At 32.6% G+C, this 18,492-nt stretch overlaps 1 protein-coding gene across 1 annotated transcript; it reads right to left on the bottom strand.

The window, feature by feature from the left end:
* Nucleotides 1–258: 258 nt before the first annotated feature.
* Nucleotides 259–18,219, bottom strand: LOC145304431 (heat shock 70 kDa protein 12A-like). Its single transcript, XM_080146311.1, has 22 exons — nucleotides 18,109–18,219; nucleotides 17,712–17,780; nucleotides 17,073–17,160; nucleotides 16,656–16,710; nucleotides 16,266–16,302; nucleotides 15,783–15,939; nucleotides 15,270–15,308; nucleotides 14,673–14,764; nucleotides 10,341–10,389; nucleotides 10,031–10,103; nucleotides 9,412–9,473; nucleotides 8,457–8,571; nucleotides 8,209–8,270; nucleotides 7,923–7,978; nucleotides 7,286–7,343; nucleotides 6,389–6,468; nucleotides 5,657–5,717; nucleotides 5,121–5,201; nucleotides 2,869–2,945; nucleotides 2,059–2,189; nucleotides 1,099–1,227; nucleotides 259–338 (listed from the first exon to the last, which is right to left on the bottom strand). The coding sequence occupies exons 2-22, from the start codon at nucleotides 17,771–17,773 to the stop codon at nucleotides 259–261; spliced, it is 1,644 nt and encodes a 547-aa protein (XP_080002437.1). The 5' UTR covers nucleotides 17,774–17,780; nucleotides 18,109–18,219.
* Nucleotides 18,220–18,492: the final 273 nt, after the last annotated feature.

Here is an 18,492-nt window from a genome sequence, read left to right as displayed (position 1 = left end):
GACTAAAGAAGTCAGCCATGTGACGTCATAAAAACGAGGGATTACTTCTCCTCTCTTCTCCCTTATTTTTATCAAGTCACATGGCTGATTTTTAAGACACTTTGTTAAGCTACATTTACAAATAACTAATAAAAAAATTTGTCACCTCTAAATGTCGTTTTAAGTTAGACGAATGATAGTGTCCGATCGACTAAAATGACTTTTGATTACTTTATTTCCTAAAACGTGTTGTTTTATTTTTTCTTTATAATCATACTTTTATATTCCATTCCTAAAGTTTTCTAAAAATTCTTTTCCAAACATCGCAGACAGAAGACCCAAAAATGCTTCATCTATTTCTAAACAAACATATTGAATTATGAAATTATAATTAAAGGTTTGGGAATTAAACATATAATTATCAAATTAGACAGATTTCCGCGGATATTAAAATGTAAATTTATAAGATTAAAACCAATTTTGTTATCCCTGAGTGGCCTAAGGCACGGGTTAATAAAACAGGAATTCATTTTATGATTTATATTTTAATATTTGTGGAAAATAGTCTGTAATGCGATGCTATATACGATTTTTCAGTATGGCTGAGAACCGGTCTAATCCATCGGATATCAATTGATTATAGTGAAAAATCTTTAGGCTAACCTTAATAACAAAAGTAAGCTAATGATTTTTTTTTGTTTTATAGTAATTGTGTTGCATGTAAATGTAAAATTTGTTAAAATATACATAAAAATCTGTCAATATTGTTGGCTAGAGATTTTCAGATTTACTCTTAATGTAGAGAAGCTTCACATTCTAAAGCTAAAAGCCTTTGTAAGCAGGGATCTAAAGGGATAAGACATTGACTAATAAATTAATTTATATCCCCAATTATATTACACAAAATAACCCCTGCCGTAGATGACAATTAGTGGTTGAAACGTTTTAACACTCAAGTTAATGAATCAACCAATCAAACTTCACTGAAGTTCCCAAAGTTGTTAAGCCAACGAAGAAGAGAAAATTTTATTATAAAACTTTGGAGACTAGCGTAATAAACAGCCCATAGTCCACTCTCTCGGTGCGTTATAGGTTTATCTAATTAGAAAATATACTAACCTACAGAACCATATGGACCTCCAGTAGCCTTGAAAACCTCTTTCAGATTTTGTCCTTCGTCCATTGATATCTCGTGAACAGTTATGTCCACAGTTCCACCTCCGCAGTCCACTAACATGTATGTTCCTCCTAGATAGATAGATAGTTTGATAGATGTAAGTTTTAGATTGATAGATGGACACATTAGGCTTTAACAAGGGATGGGTGCGAGAAACGCTCTTAAACATTTTGACAACCCCATCAAAATTAAATCGAGAGGTTTTAGCTTTAATGGAGTGTATTTTTAGTATCAGGGGGTTATCAACCCCAAGGTGCCATTACACCCTATAAAAAGTCAAACAAGCCTATCTGTATTGGTAAACTGACCCATGTCAAGAGAATATAGAGATGTATGGGGTGGGCATCAAGGGGGGTGTATCCAATCCAACCCCCTTTATTTTGCCAGGTTGGGGGATACACCTCCATTCTGCATGCCTCTGGATGGACATACAATAAATAGATAGAATACCCCATAAATTACCTCATACGGGCGGAGATGCCGTCCAACGACCAAGGGGAGACAAATGTCTCCTTTTCTGTCGTGTAATATTAGGTTATGTAACACCCATCAGACTAACAACCATTTCATTGCACGACCTTTGTCTGAGAAGTCCTATCTGTGCATGGGAATGAGTTGCGCCTGTTTTAGGGCAAAGTATTCCCCCTACTCTAAAAATTGATATCGCGCACATGACATAGTAGCAGTAGGCACCATTTATTCTTTAGATATGACGCGGTGTTATGCCGAGATTTGATTCTATCGTCTCCCCGGCGAGGAGCGGATGCGCTACGTGTTGAGCCACGGTCGTGAGTTAAATAGATAAATAGATACCTGCTTCAATATCATTAAGAACATGTTCGTCTGTATGTCCTTCCTTCCTCTCTGTTATATAGTGGATGGATGGATAGATAGATAGATACCTGCTTCAATATCATTTAGAACATGTTCATCTGTCGGACCTTCCTCCTTGCTGTCATTGTTTGTAAGTGAAGGAAGACAGAAAACTGACCCGGGACGAATATCTGGCACCAGCTGACTTTTCCGCAATTTTCTAAAGAAAAACACATGACTATAACTATTCAGGGATCTAAAGTGATAAGACAAAGGCTGATAAATTGATGTACGTCCCAATGATGATAAACAAAATTACCCAGTCTGTAACTTACTATCAGTGATTAAACTAACAAAACAAAAAAAAATCAAAATTCAATAGAAGTCCCCAAAGTTTTTGAGCCAACGAATAATCATAAAACTTAACGGATTAGTGTAATAAACAGCCCAATGTCATCTCCCTCCCTGATATTCCCAAATGGCTCCGATAGGAACCGTTTGAGAAAAATCATGTATCGTATAACAGATAATTTTCTAGGAATTAATCAATTTTGTTTTATTGGCTTCGGCTACTCGGTACTTTCTTTGTCTTTAACCCCAGCAAAGAGCCCTTTACACTGTACCCAATATAACCTAATCTAGCCTAACCTAAGGTCTCTGCTCGACTGGGTACTTTGAGGAAAACTGCCTGATTTTACGAATACCTGCAGTCAGGGGTAGTTAGTCTAACCAACAATTCTACAAAAAATCACGAAACCTTATAGGGTATCTGGTGATATAGTTTGTTTTTGTCATGTAAGTGAAGAGGGGTGGGAAAGAAGAGGAGGAAAAGGGAAAGAGGGTTGTGGGGAATTTTCCTTTAGAGTTGTTTTTCAGAATATCATTCTCTTGTCCCTGACCTGCAGTAGACAGAAGCTGCTTCCGGTTCCAGTGCTAAAATTAGCTGCTCAGGATTCTTACTGCTTCCTAACCCAGCCTAACAAAAAAGAAAAAAATTTTTTTTATTTTTCAAAATTCAATCTTTGAAAATGTTTCCAAGTTTTTTTTTGCATTCTTTGGATATTTTCTGTTTTTTTAAAGGGGGGGGGGGCGGTTATATATATTATTTTTATTGTAATTTACCAAAAAAGTTATTTTGTGATCTATACAAAGCTTTCCTGTAGATAACATACTCAAGTTAGTTTTAAAAGCTATTGATCCATCTCAACCCAAGACTACTTTATCAAACTAACATCTTTGTACAGGCCATATATATATTTCAATAACTAAGGTTATCATTCTCAATCGTCCTGTAAAGGAAAAAACACAAATCAGTAAATAATACATACAAAAAGTCTATTTTTGAAGAATCTGAATAAGATATTTAACGTTTCTTTTTTTCTTTTTGATTTGAAGAATTGTAGAGATGCATCGCATCTTTATAAAAGGTTATGTAATTAGAAATGCTGTTAAAATTAAATTTTCATAATTCATATTAATAAAAACACATACCTTTAAACTTTTTTGACATTTTAAACATATTTACACTCCCGCTACATATCTATTTATGGTCTAATAGCAGACCATTTCAAAACAAACAAAAAAAACAGCTGAAAGAAAGGGTTGAAGATTTTGAATGGGCGTAGCAAGAGGGGATTGTGGTGTGGTTGTTATTTTCATTTTTTTTTTAAAAACATTGCAACTGCATTTTACATTCTAATATTTAATACAGGGTCAAATTTACGAATATAATATTTTTCTCTAGATAACAAAATCCAAGGGTCATTACTCTGTACTTGCTCTAATGGCACCATTTGAAAATCATTGGGTTGGTGTCCATTAGAAGAAAAATGAATGCCTACAGCTTTGGTTGAATTTGGTTTAATGGAACTGTTATGGGCATTAAATCTATCACAAATACGATTTTTTGTTTTGCCAATGTACTGTGGTTTTAGTCTACAATTGCCAGATTGTTTAACACATGTTATACAATAAATTACATTAGAAGATAAACAATTCATACTAGAGAGAATAGGAAACTTTTCATTTGTTGTTGATGATGTTAAATAATTTGAAAATCTGGGTGAATGTTTACAAAGATTACAATTTCTATTAAAATGTTTAAAACCAATCTTTTTTCTCTCTGATTTTCGATCATTTAAAACAGGAAGTTTGGCTCGAATTAAATATTCTCTGAGATTTTTTGGCCTAGACCAAGTAATCATTGGTGGGTGGGGAAAAATTCTTTTTAGTCTAGGATTTTTTACCATAACTTTCCAAAATCTAAAAATTATATTTGAAATAGAGGGTAAACGGGGGTCATATTGTAAAGATAAAACTGGGCGTTTTATTTCAGATTGCTTAGCTACTTTTTGTAAAGCAACATTTCTATCAATAATTTTCACTTTATCAAAAGCTTTTGTTATATAATTAACTTTATAACCACGTGATAAAAGCTTTATTTTCAAACAATCTAATTTGTTTAAAAAATCTAAATTTTCACTGCAAATACGTTTTAGCCTTAACGCTAATGAGTAAGGTATATTTTCTGTAATGTGTGAGGGGTGACAGGATAAGGGCGAAAGATAGTTGCATTTTCGCCCCGGTTTCTCATAAAGGTCAGTTTTGATAAACTTGTTATTTATAATTAACAGGATATCTATTTGTCTGTCTGTACCGAAGGATCTTGATAACTGCTGAACCGAAATCGTTTTTATTTACAATGTTGCTTCTCATAGGCCCCGGAATGGTTATTAATTATATGTGAAAAACCCTTACTAGAAATCGACCCTAGAAAAAAAGGAGCCCCCCCCCCCAAAAAAAAAATATTTTTCTTTTTCCTTTTAAAAACTAAATTGAAAATAGGAGGAACCAACTTCCTTCCCTTCACCCCACTTCGAGTGCCCCTAGAGGCCTCCAGGGGGCGTAGCCGCTAGTGAGAAATCAACTATGACCTAATAAGAAGCCTCTCTCATTAATTGTTTAGCCTGTTGTCTCCAAATAGCGGGAACAGTTTTTCAGCTTATTTTTCAAAGGGGGGGGGGGGGATTGTATGTATTTTATTGGGATAGGGGAGATCGTTGTTTTAGTCCGCTACAAAGTTCCCTTCATTAGAAAACATGAAAATCTGGTGTGAAATCCAAGCAATAATAAATAAACTGTCGTAATTTACCTGGTAAGAAGCCTCTCTCATGAATTGTTTAGCCTGTTGCCTCCAGATGGCGGGAACAGTTACTACCCACCTAACATCACTCTAGATAGATAGATAGATAGATATTAGATAAATATATAGATAGATAGTTAGATTAATAGATATATAGATAGATAGATAGATAGATAAATTGATTAGCCTGTTGTCTCCAAATGGCGGGAACAGTTACTACCCATCTAACATCACTCTAAAAAATGCCCCAAGATATCTGGTCTGTTAGATTTATCCGTTACTAAAAAGTAGCATGATGCATGTATGTATGTCCGCTATGATTTCAAAAAAAACGGACCTTTAATTGTACAATTTACAGGAAAGTTTGAAATTAGCCAGGGAAAGGCTTTTTTGGTGCGTAACCCAAAAAAACTTGACGCATGTAGGAGAAAGGTTTAATACCTAACCACGAAATAAAGGACGGACCAAAAAAGTTTTTTAATCTTTCAATTATAGTCTTAAAAAAAAGTATAAAGAAAACTAATCAATCATAAGAAAATACTTACAGCTAACAACTTTGTACTATAAAAGTCTCTAAGCTCTTGAAGGGCATGTTCTTTGAAATACCTAAATTTAAAAAAAAGTCTTATCTTAAATCCTGATACATGTCTATTAGTAGCAAACAATTTATATTAAAGATGTAACACAAGCAACAATTTATTACAAAAAAATCACGAAACCTTATATACAAAAAATTACAAAAAAATATTCTTAATCGTTCCTTAGTTAAAGAAAAGGTGGAATAGTTATTTATCGCATAGTCAGCTTTCCGCGGATATTATGATGAAAAATTTTAATATTAAAACCAGTTTTGTTAGCCCAAAAGCCCTGCCTTATTAGTGGAAAATTGTCTGTAATACAATGTTGTACATGTTTTTTAGTATGGCTTTGAACCGGTTCTAAACCAGTGGATATAAATCGGTTTCTAAGCCATACAGAAAATGTATATTGGATGTTTTTTTATTGGTAAGCAAAATTAATGTCTAACATATTGCTACTAAAAAGTATTTTTTAAAAGTAATAATTCTTGACTAAAAAATGTCCTTATGAAAGTAATAATAGAGATGCTAAATGTATGGGCTAGCAAAACTGGTTTTTATCTTATGATTGTACATTTTTATATTCGCAAAAAAACTTATTAAAAAAGATACGATACATGATATTTTATTGTGGCTTAAAACCGGTTCTAATCCAGCAGATATTATTTGATTTCGAAGCCATTCTGGAAATATATTTACCTCAATACAATAGAAAACACTTTCAAAGCCGGAACTTGTTTTCCATTGGCAGCTGCTATCATTGTGTTTCTTCCAAGGAACTACACAAACAAGGATGACATGGCGGACAAAGTGAGCTATAGAACAGATGTTTAGTTGATATAAGAAAACAAATAATATATAGAGAAAAAAATCAGGGATCGGAAGCCTCACGTAAGCCGCGCATAAGCCTCAGTTTTAAACCTGCTTGTGAGCAGAAAAAAAAATTTCAGAAAGAAGGATTGTCTGCTAAAGAGCCGTTTTATACATCCAGCTGAATTTTATTGTGATAAAATCACGATTTCACTGAGGCTTACACGCGGCTTACGTGAGGCTTCCGATCCCTGAAAAAAATTAAGAAACACATTGCACATTATAAACCCTGAAGCAAGACCGTCAGAAAGACAGACAAAACAAAGTATAAACTAGAGGCGAAAATGATAGGTATAGAATCTTCACAAAAAAATTTTATTATCTATCTTAAATAGAAGCCGAGAAAATCACATTTCCCCCATAGCATTACGGAGTAGCTTTACAAAGTGTCTCAAAAATTTAGCCATATAACGTCATATAAATACGTCAAAATCCATCTCTTTTTTAAGGGTTTTATTTCTCACTTCTCCTCCCATCTCTTATTTTTATGACGTAACACGGCTGATCTTTTGAGACACTTTGTAAAGCTACCATTATGGACTGATGGACTTCTTGACTGACGTACTGACAACCAGACAGAGTTAATTGCTTTTTTTCTCTGAATTATTGGTTTTGTAAATTTGATTCCTGCAAAGATTCGGTACAACGTATGATGGATTCATCTCTATAATTAAGTAATAAAATTGCTATAAAATATTATTTTTTGTTAAAAATCTTACCACCTACCTTGTTATGGTGAAGTAGCATTTTAAACTTTTCAAAGTAGAACCAATTTTGTGCAACCCTGAAAAATACAATGATATGAACAATATAGAAAACAATCTACAGCTCCTTTTACATTAAAATATTTCCTTAATCTTAATGTGAAAGCTAATATAAAACTGCATTTTCTGTCTTTCTTTAGGGGCTAAAATTTAGGTATGCTTAAAAACCAAAATACGTCTAGAAAGGAAGGACGAGAGGACAAGTGCGAAAGAAAACCTCTAAAAAAGGAGATTGATTTAGACGTATTTTTATGACGTCACACATGACACTTTTTAGTATTACGACGCTTTTAAAGTTGGTGTTGGTGCCGAGCCCCGATATTGAACAAAATTCAGAGGTAGAGGGGACAATGGATGGTTTATTACACTAGTACCCAAAGTTTTATTATAACATTTTCTCATTCGTTGACTAAACAACTTTAGGGACCTAAAATGAATTTTCATTGGTTGGTTTATTAAGTTGAGTGTCCAAACATTTCAACCACTAATTGTAATCTAAAAAAAAGGGTTATTTTGTGTATTGACATTGGGGATGTACATCAATTTATCAACCATTGTCTTATCTCTATAGACCCCTGATAAAATTGCATAAATATAACCTATAGTCTAAATCATGGTAATAATCTCTGGCAGTATATCCATATGAATGAAACTCCTAAATAAAAAATAATAGAAAAATTGAAGTTCATAAATAACTTAGGTATTAAAATTGAAAAATCGTCCAACAACAACTTTAAAAATCTTCAATAAATAACATTTACTGTTAAAAACCTTACTATTGATAAAAAATTGTATGAAAAAAAAAATATGAAAATCTACCGTGAATTAAATTAAACGGAAGGACAACCTATATATATATAGAGTAGCCACGTTACTAATACATACCCCTTCAGGAGACAACAGTAGTATGGTTGGAGTCTTCGGATTATTTACCCCTGGGTCATTTCCTAAAATAAGAATGATGAAAACAGTAGCGTGCTACTACTGTATATAACAGGAAAGCTCATTGGTATAAAAAATCTTGATTTAAGCTTTCTGTCAACTATCTGGAATAGCAGCAGAGAAAACAACGCTTTATTTAGTAGTTTCGCTACTAATGTTTAACAATTTCGCCGTTAAAAATGTCATTTTACCTTCCCACTTTCTCATGATGTGAACTTTGTCAGGTTCATTAGTGAGTGCGTATGCGTAGCCAGAGTAGGTCGTTCCAAAGTCAATAGCCACCACAGCTTTATAGTTGGACTCTTCCTGAAGTTAATACTAATTACTTTTCGCATCATATTATAGACAGCTTTCCTGTATGAAATAAGATCAATTCCAGTTTTGTTAGCCCTGAAATGCCGAGGGCCCGGCCTATTTTTTATTCGTACAACATTGTCCATATATATATGACACAATACATGATTTTTCAGTATGACTCAAAATAGGTTCTAATCCAGTGGATATCAATCGGTTTTGAAGTCATACTAAAAAATAAATTTAGTTCTAAAATTAATAAATTGTAGTTTTAAACCGTAGCAACAACAAGCAATAAATATTTCATACAGCATAATTTCACAATTAGCAAGCCAATATAAAAGATAATTGGGTTTCTAGACCAAATCATAATCATCCCATGAAAATGTATTTGCTTTCAGTTAACTGTTTGACAAACAAAAGTTTAATTTGTTCTCAAAATAATGGTTATTATCAAATGCTTTGTTAATATCCAACTTTAACAAATATTATAATTTTATCAATCAAAGCTTTTTATAGTGCCTATAAAAATGACGTCATACTGGCCTACCATTGGTCAGTTAAAATGAATACAGGCTTGCCAGTAGTAATTTAGTCTGTATATTTGCCTATCATTTGACATTTGTATTGTATGACGTAATTTTTATTGGGCATATTATAAGTTGCCTCATAATTTTGTCATTCAAAGCTTTTTAAAGTGCCTATAAAAATGACGTCATACTGGCCTGACATTGGTCAATTAAAATGTATACTGGCTTGCCATTAGTAATTTGGTCTGTATATTGGCCTATCATTAGTCATTTTGTATTACGTCATTTTTTGGCGCTTGTGATCCCTATTAATATTAAATACCTGCTCTGGAAATGGTGAATGTCTTTGAATGATGTTGTATTCTGGCGGTGTAATTATACTTCCTACAAAAACAACATTTTAAGACAGTGCAGCCTGTTGTAAGAAGCTTTACAACAATCATCCATGGGACGTCATTAAAACAGGGGATAAAAGGAGAAGTGGGAAAGAAAAACTATAAAAAAAAAGATATCTAATCCCTCCTTTTTTATGACGTCACATGGCTGATTTTTTTAATAACTTTGTATAACTTCCTATTGTAAAATATTTGTTTTTGAACCCTTACTTAATGCTAATCCAAATCAAATAAAGTTTGCCCTTTTTATTTTGTTATTTTTCTAGATTATTGAAATGGAACTCTAAAATTAAGTTATTTGCCCATCCCTATATTCCTTCATGTACGTATCTAACATTAAATAGATTTATGATTATATATTCTCTTTTTCAATAGCTTTAAATCAGAAGATGTTGGTATTTTTAATGTCTTTAGTTATGGCGCGGTGTTAAACTTATCACCTTTCCTACGACGAGCGGATGCACTACGTGTTGAGCCACAGTCACGTTTTTTTATTAAGTTCACATTGAAAAATGTTATTAATCTTGTTTCAATTGAAAATTGTACCTGTATTATCCTTGTTTGGAACGGTGACTCTAGCTGGCTTTTCTATGGAGTTTACTTCAATCTTGACGCTTGTCTAAATAAAAAATACTTATATGATTCAAATTTATTATGCTCATTTATCATCCTAGGGAAATCAAAATAGACATGGGATAGGGGTTCAATATTTCTTAGTTAGAAAAATTTTTCTTTTTGAATTTGAATTAAAAGTGGAGGGCCGACCCTATTCTCCCTTCTTTCTCTACCTCAAGTGCCCAAAGAGATATGTAGATCATAGCCGCTAGTATAAACTTTGTCACAAATATGATCTTACCCTTTGAGGTGACTCATCTAAGACATTTCTACAACTTGATTTCGGTCTTCTGAAATAAAAACAGGATACATTAATTAAAGAATTTTTAGTCTGTTTGTTTTTTCTATGTTCGATCATGTATACGGCCATAACTATGTCAAAAAATGCTTTTGACCTAAAATACTAAAACAGCTTATTTACAAGCCCAAGTAATAAGTTAAGAAATATCTTTTATTTAATGGAAAATTATTAAAAATACTAAAAAAAAGGCTAACTTGTTATAATACTGGTCATACGGTAGTTTTAATTTAATTTTTTGGGGGGTGTCCCACCCATCAGAGAACCCACCCGCCAAAAAAAATCTTTTTTAAAAACAAGGACCTTGTGATAAACTTTTACCACACCATGTGGCAAAGCCCTCCCTAAAAAAAAAATTAACACTAACACCCCCCCCCCCAAAAAAAAAAAATGTTGCCAAAGAGTAACATTGATAAGAGAGGCTAGGGGGGAAGCTACTATAGTTTCTTATAACTGGCTTATGTCTTCAAAGGCCCGACTACACAACACATAATCATTCATTTATTTGTACTGAATGTTAAAAATAATTAATATTAAAAATCTAAAAATAATTTTTAATAACGTGTAATTTAGTTCATTAAAATTTCTTTTATTATTATACATTTTTAGACATACAATAATTTCCAAATTGATAACTAGTGAAGCTTATATATATTATAAATTAAGTAGAAGAGCTAAACAGTAAGAGAATAATGAGAATATAGATTTAGGTCATGGAAATCATCATCAAAAAATCTTCTCCAGGGGAAGGTTCATCACACTGGGTGGACATAATTAGTTGTTCAGTAGATAAATTTTTAAAACAATATCTTGAGCTGGATCTTAAAAATCATTTAGTGGTGGGCTGGATCGGAGTGCGCCAGTGGTGGTTCAGATTGGCGCACCTTATATCAATCTTTAAATCAAAATAGCATAGGTGATCCGACCCACCAAGTAGCGCACCAGTTACACTTGTTTGGTGTAACCACCGCGCCAGATTATAAAACAATAATTAACTTTATAACTTTAGCCGTGTCAGTTGTATTATAAAGTTGTACCGTCGTAGATTGAAATTTTATTGAGTGTCGCCAGCAACTGGCAACACCACGCCAAAAATCTTTTAAAGATCAATGTTTTGGCGCACCTTCAGCCCACCTCCAGACCACCTCTGGCGCACCCCGATCCGACTCACAACTAAAATGATTTAAAGATCCAGCTCTGTATTAGGCATTTTTGCAAAAAAAATTACTTAAAATTTTGTTTAGACTTATACATTTATTTTCTGCTTTTTCAATTCTGACACTCTAAAAGTGTTATTGATTAGTTTGTCCTATTATTATAGAAGAACTTTTTGTATCACAAATAATTACTATTATTTACCAGCAACCACACAAGACTGTCCTCTTGTACACAGTTTGATATAAATTATTATACTTTAACTTAACCCACATCAGTATTAAGTTTACAATTATGGAGTCGAAACTAAATTTTCTTCGTAATTTTATACAACTTGTTGCTATTGGCATGTTTGCTTTTCAAAGTATACAAGCATTTAACAAATACAGTGCAGCGCCAACTGTTGAAGTTATATCTGAAGTGCCAATAGAACAAGTCTCAAAACCAAGGTAATATCAGAAATAAGGTATAACCAACAAGAGAATTAAATCTAAAATATTATTTAGGGAGCAGATGGTAAGGTCGTTAATTTTTTATAGATGTTGCCCCCAACAATAGCTGGAAATATGTACATATATCAAGATTTTATTTGAAAAATTTTGATGTTTATGAAGATTTTTAAGTCCAACATTAATTCTAAAACCAACTTTCTTGTCAGATAATAAACAGAATATAGATTAATGTTAAAGGGTAAACTTATTTGATGTGTATAAACTTGTTTGAATAAGTTTGTGATAAGATGTTCAATGAATAAAACAGTTAATGATTGGGTTTTAAAATTTTATTCAGAAACCTTTGTATATTGTAAAATTTAACTTTGAGCTTTGGTGACCTGGTTATGATGGATTAGAATTAATGGCTACCAATAGTTTAGAAATGAATAAATGTTTAAAATGTGAATATGTTAGTTAAAACTTTAAATGACACATTTTTAACAAAACAAAGTTGAAAATAATTTGTTTCAGAATATTTATCTGCCATGAAGAAACATTGTTTAACTATACATATGCCAAAGAAATTGGATATTCGCAAACACATGCTAAATACCAATCATTGGCTGGGGAACTTGATGATGGGCTATATGAGCCTAAATCAGTTAGTTGGGTTGGTAATACAACCTTATCATGGAGTGTTGTCAATGAAAGACTTTATATCAATGATAACATGAACTTGAATGCTTCAGAAAATTCTGGTAACTATAAAATTGCTGACGCCTTTTCTAAGCCCTATGGTAAATGCTATGAAGTAATCAACTACAACACTTCTCAGACATTAATTTTCCACATTACAGAACCTGCTCATGTCATCTTTGAAGACCCAAGGAGGAAATTACATCACAGAATTGACAAAAGTATAATTCAAGGTGACAAAATTCACCTGAAAAATGATGATAAAGGCAAAGCCCGATACTTCATGCTGAAGTTGATTCAGACAAAAAAATTGAACAAAAAGTTCAAATGTGCTGATTATGAATATGAAAGAGAATATGCTGATTGTAAAACCAAACACCTTGAAAATAATTTGCTTAGATTATTAAACTGTATTCCACCATGGCTGATGATAAAGGGCTACAATGATCCTGTGCATGAGTGTGCTGGGTCAATACAAATGAAAACAGAAGAGAGAGCAAAGTTTGCCAGAAAACAACTGGGGAATTTTGCTAAGGATTTAGCAACAATGAATATTATTGAACTTGAAGACAATAAAGATTGTCAGATGCCTTGCACTCAGCTCATAATACATTCTGAAGAATCTTTCTATGCATCAGGAGATTGGAAGGTAATATTGCAAAGTTTTGCAGTTGTCTGTCATAGTCAATTTGTTTAACACCCTATACTTTTTCAAAAGGGCATATTCAGGACTTTATAATATTTTGTTGGCTAATTGTTTTTATTGCCCTGGTTTTGTAACTTAAATAAAAATTACTTTTTACAATAAGCAGTTTTTGTGTTTGGTAAGCAATGCTGTTTAATGTTTAATAAAGTAATAACCATTTCCCATAATGAGGCCATTAATGTATTCCTAAAAGAAACTTGTTATCAGGGAACTTGGTTGTATTTGACATTCAAAGATGTAGCAGAAGTAAGAGATAGTGTCAACAACTATGATGAATTTAGTCTCATTGTGGAAGTCGGCAGTTCTTTAGGAACAGATGACATTTGAGTGCTAAAAAAAAAATTTCATGTAAAACCTATTATAATTTTTAGTATATTTTATTTCTTATGGTATATATTTATACAAATCATCTGTTATGTTAAAGGACTTTGGATTGGTTTATCAGCACTAACAGTTTTTGATTTATTTGTTGTGTTGGGATACAAAGTAAAAACAAAGTTAACATATAATAAGATTAAATAATGAAGTATTTAAAACTTCAGAACTGATTTAATCTAATCTTTATATTCTATTTCATATATTGTAGCTCTTTTCTTTATAAAAAGTGATTTTCATATTTGCAGTATACTTTATTTTTACTGCAATCCAGTAGTATGTTAAGTTAATGTTTTTTTGAATGTTTTATAATTTTATCATCTAGTGGCTTTTTTATTCGTAGGTAAAACTATGGATGCAAAATTTCATAAAACCACCCCAAGACTTAAATCTAAATAGATAATTTACCTCAATCCATCCCAGGACCTATGTTAAGCTTCTTTTAAATGGAGAGCTCAATCGGTTCAGTAGTTATTGAAACTTAAGCTTCAAACAAAAATAATGATACTATTTTATATTTACAATAGGAAGATATTTAATTTTGTAAACTTATGTATGAAAAACGTAAAAACCCGCGATCGTAGCTCTACACCGCGTCATATCTAAAGACATTGAAAATGGTTCCTACTACTGCTATATCAGGTGCGCGACGTGAATATTTAAAGTAGAGGGAATACCTTAACCCATAAACAGGCGCAACTTATTACCATGTACTGTTATAACTTCTTAGTTAAAAGTTGTGCAATGAAAGGGTTGGTTATCTGTTACTAATCCAATATCAACCAGTGTGCGTTAGAGTATTCCATCCCATTACAAGCAGATGATGCCCTTGGGTTCTCTAAATGATCACTTGAAATCGAGGAGAATCCTACCCCAATTAGGTAATAGGTAAAAATATGTAAAACTTACCTTCCAGTGGGGGGAGCAGGGCGGTCAAATGGTCGGTTGTTGTTGTCACTGGATAATGGTTTTGAGCTGTCTATCACAGGAACTATCTTATCCTTGTAAGCAAATTTAAAATTATAATCACATATTAATTTTTTTCATCGAATACGTGGCTGCGCCTGTCTTCACCCTTAAAAAAGGGCTTTTTAAAGAGGAGGAAGGAGCCAGGGATCTAAAAGGTAGTCAGGGGCCGTTAAATTGATGTACATCCCCGATGATGATACACTTAAACATCCAATCTGTAGATTACAATTAGTGGTTGAATCGTTTTAACATTCATCTTAATGCACCAACCAATTGAAATTCAATAAAACTCCTTAATATTGTTAAGCCAACGAATAAGAAAACGTTATCATTATACTTTGGGGACTAGTGTAATAAACAGCTTATTTTCCTCTTCCTCCCTGGGAGGAAGGGGTCCTATAATCATCCTAGGACATGTGAGAATCTGCCTTAAAATGGAGAACGGTTCAGTGGTTGGCTAGTACTAAAAAAAAACTTTTTTTACTTCAAATGATTGGATAGGATGGGATATTTTCCATTTAATTTTAACAAAATTACCTGTTTTTCCATTTTTACAGGATTGTTTGTTAGCCATTCCTAAAAACGAAAGAATTTAATTCATTATTAATTATTTAGATTATAAAAACGTGACAAAATGAAACAATTGTACTTGTATATGATCTGTAACATAATTAATTGCAGACATTTTCAAATATAATTTTTCATTAATTTTTGAAGGGTATGGCTTGTCAGGAACACAGTAATAGTGTCTGACTGATTATGACGTAACAAAAAAATTAGCCAATGAGAGGCCACTATTAATTTTACCATTGGTCAATAACGGCATCTCATTGGCTATTTTTTTGTTGCGTCATAATCAGTCAGACATTATTACTGTGTTCCTTGTCAGGGGCCAATGTTATGTACAACTTTTGTTCGATTAAAGCCTCGCCTTTAAACATGTACTGTAAGAGAATTTTTAAAGACATAAGCCTTCTGATTTTAGGATAAGCATAATTTTAATAGAAGAAAGGTTTCCCTTTTTCAAAAAAAATGTAATGTTTTTTATACCTGTCTGGTTTTCCAGCGCTTTTCTTGTTCAGCTGACAGAGTTTTGCCCCTTGGCTCTGGTTTTGATTGTTCTTGTTGAATCTTGATGGTTTGTACATTCTCTTTCAGGGGTATTTTAGATCTAGACGCTCTTACTTCTGTATATTCACTTGTCATACTGAAACAGGAATTACAAAAGATCTATAGTGTAGATGTATATACAGATAACTACGTGCCTCCCTTTTTCAAGGACCTGCTATCAAATTGTTTTTTACAACTTGGCTGCTTTAATATTCCCAATACTTGGTTGCTTTCAAAGACCCAATTAAGAGTAGGAACAAGGTTCTTGGGATGTAGTACAGTTATTAACCCCTTCCCCTCTTGTGTTTTATTCTAATGGGATGACAAAATCCATTAGTAGCGAAGCACATAAATATTATAAATAGACAAACGTACAAAGTGAGTAATAGAGAAGATGTTCAGTGGTCATAACGATTATATTACCTGAATACTTGTGATTTGCAATCAAAATAGGATCTTCCTAAAATTAAAAAATGATTTTCATTTCATATAGTTGTTCTTTCGATTTCAAACCATAAAATGATTATTGAATTTTTTAACAAATTGGTCGCTACCCAAAGTTTTAAAAACACGCTCTCATTTACTAGGATATTGATTAGATGGTCCAAACCAAATATCAATGTCCTAACTTGTCAACCAATTATTATCTACTAAAGCAGCAATTATCATCATTGGTAATATATATTAATTTATTGCCCATTAATTGTATAATCCCTAATCATTTTAATTAAAAAAGAAAAAGTTTGTAGAATGGAAAAGATTGAATAAATAATTTCATCCTTTTTTTGATTTAGAAAGCACATTTTAGCTCACCTAATTCATACTTTTCTTGAGTTTTCAGCTTGTTTTCCTCAGTCTTTTTGTCAACCTACATTAAAAATATCCTTTTATTAAATTAACCTATTTTGTCTGTCTGTGCCAAAGGATCTTGTTGAATGCTAAACCGTATGGTTCTCCTTTACAGTGTAGCTTCTCATAGGTACTAGGAAGGTTTATAACTATTTTGGGGAAGGAACCATGAAAAGAAATCGACCTTAGAAAAAATGTCCCCCCTCCGAAAAATATATAACCTTTTCTTTTAAAAACCCAAAATGAAAATTGGAGAGGCGGTTGATTTAGGAGGAATTTGTGATTTTTTCGGCTGACATCTTTTCTTTATATTTTTTATCATTACTGAACATCTGCTACTTATAGATGTCGACATATATACATGTTGTTTAAAAAATTTACCTGTTTTGCTTTTGCATTAAGATTTTCTTTTTCCTTCTTTGTGAATGTTGATGATCTTGTTAATGGTGATTCCATTATTTCATTTACCCTATAAATAATTTAGATTTAACATAGATTTAGGCACAAGCGCATTATACACCTCATTTTAGTTCGAACCAGCACCACACCCTGCCATACCAAAGACGCCAAAATGATATCATGGTAAATTTGTGTGCCTACAAGCAGGTGCATATCCAGGGACAGTTCTGACTTCCAGACAAGGGTTGTCCAATCAAAGAGTTGGTTTCCTGATCATAGGCGCATAGTGACAAAAAAGGTAGAGGAAGAATTGTAATTGTTTAACGTCTCTAATTATGCCAGGGTTTGAAATTTATTTGTTGTCGAAAACAAATAGTAAATTCCTTAGGGAATCAGCTTTGATATATATTGGACCAACCGTCTGAAAAAACATCTATAGAGTAGTTTCGCTATTAACCAACTAGGTAACGAAATAGCGTAATGTGTCCAATAAAAAATACAATACAATTGACCAATGATAGGCCAGTATACAATTTATCATTGGTCAATTACAATGTATTGATCATTTGTATTGTATGACGTCATTTTTTTATTGGACACTACATATGTTTTATTGGTAACCTGTTATTTTGTTCATAGATATTAACTTTGTCATTCAACTTTCCAGGAGTCACGGGTTTCATTCCTTTTCTGAAATTCAATATGATCTTTACAGGAGACACAATATATTGTGGTAGCCTACTTAGGTAAGTTCAAGGCAGTTTTAAGGGTAAGGTTTTTAGAAGGAAACTCGCCAAATGAAATAATTTTAAAAAGAAGAAGATTTTTTTCACTCTAAAACCTATTTTAACCTATACCATAGTGTGATAATAAAGCTGTTACACTTTCTAAATTATACCTTATTGTTATAAGAAACATGATGCAAGATTTGAAAGCGACCGGTCGATTCTAACGCGATGAAAGTAACAACCTTATCTATGAAAGCGAATTGACCTACGATTTATTAAATCCTGATTACCTTTCATTATAAGGAGAAATTTCAAAGTAAGCCGACTTTTCCGGGAGAGGTCCCCCTGTCTTTTTCTCCACTTGCTTGAACTCGCTTTTGGGATTGGGTTTACTTTTCACTTGTCTGACATAAACATAGCAATGACAAAAAAGATTCCACTGACCAATTAGCTGTATAAATAGTAATTTGTCCGTCAGTCTCTCTCTCATACTCTGAGTTACATTTTCTTTTTTATAATATATTTTCTCAGATGCTATTAAATATGTAGATTGCTTAATTTTCTGGTAAGGTAATGCTAAGCATTATGCATCCAAACCTTCCCCGTTGGCCGTTTGTCTGTCTTTAATACTCTTGAGCAAGAACGTCCAAGTTTTTATTGAGAGGGTTAAAATG

This window comes from Acartia tonsa, chromosome 13 (assembly GCF_053477335.1).
Source record: "Acartia tonsa isolate MP-2025a chromosome 13, ASM5347733v1, whole genome shotgun sequence".
NCBI classification, from domain to species: domain Eukaryota; kingdom Metazoa; phylum Arthropoda; class Copepoda; order Calanoida; family Acartiidae; genus Acartia; species Acartia tonsa.
Note: the sequence above shows the minus strand (reverse complement) of the source record. Positions and strands in the feature narration are given on the sequence as shown.

Coding starts and splice junctions, on each gene's coding strand:
- LOC145304431 (XM_080146311.1), bottom strand. CDS start 17,773: ATGAAACCCGTGACTCCTGGAAAGTTGAATGACAAAGTTAATATCTAT. Junction 16,303..16,655: donor TCAAGAAAAGTATGAATTAG/GTGAGCTAAAAT, acceptor TTTTAATTTTAG/GAAGATCCTATTTTGATTGC. Junction 7,979..8,208: donor TACTGTTGTCTCCTGAAGGG/GTATGTATTAGT, acceptor TTTTTTATTTAG/GAGTTTCATTCATATGGATA.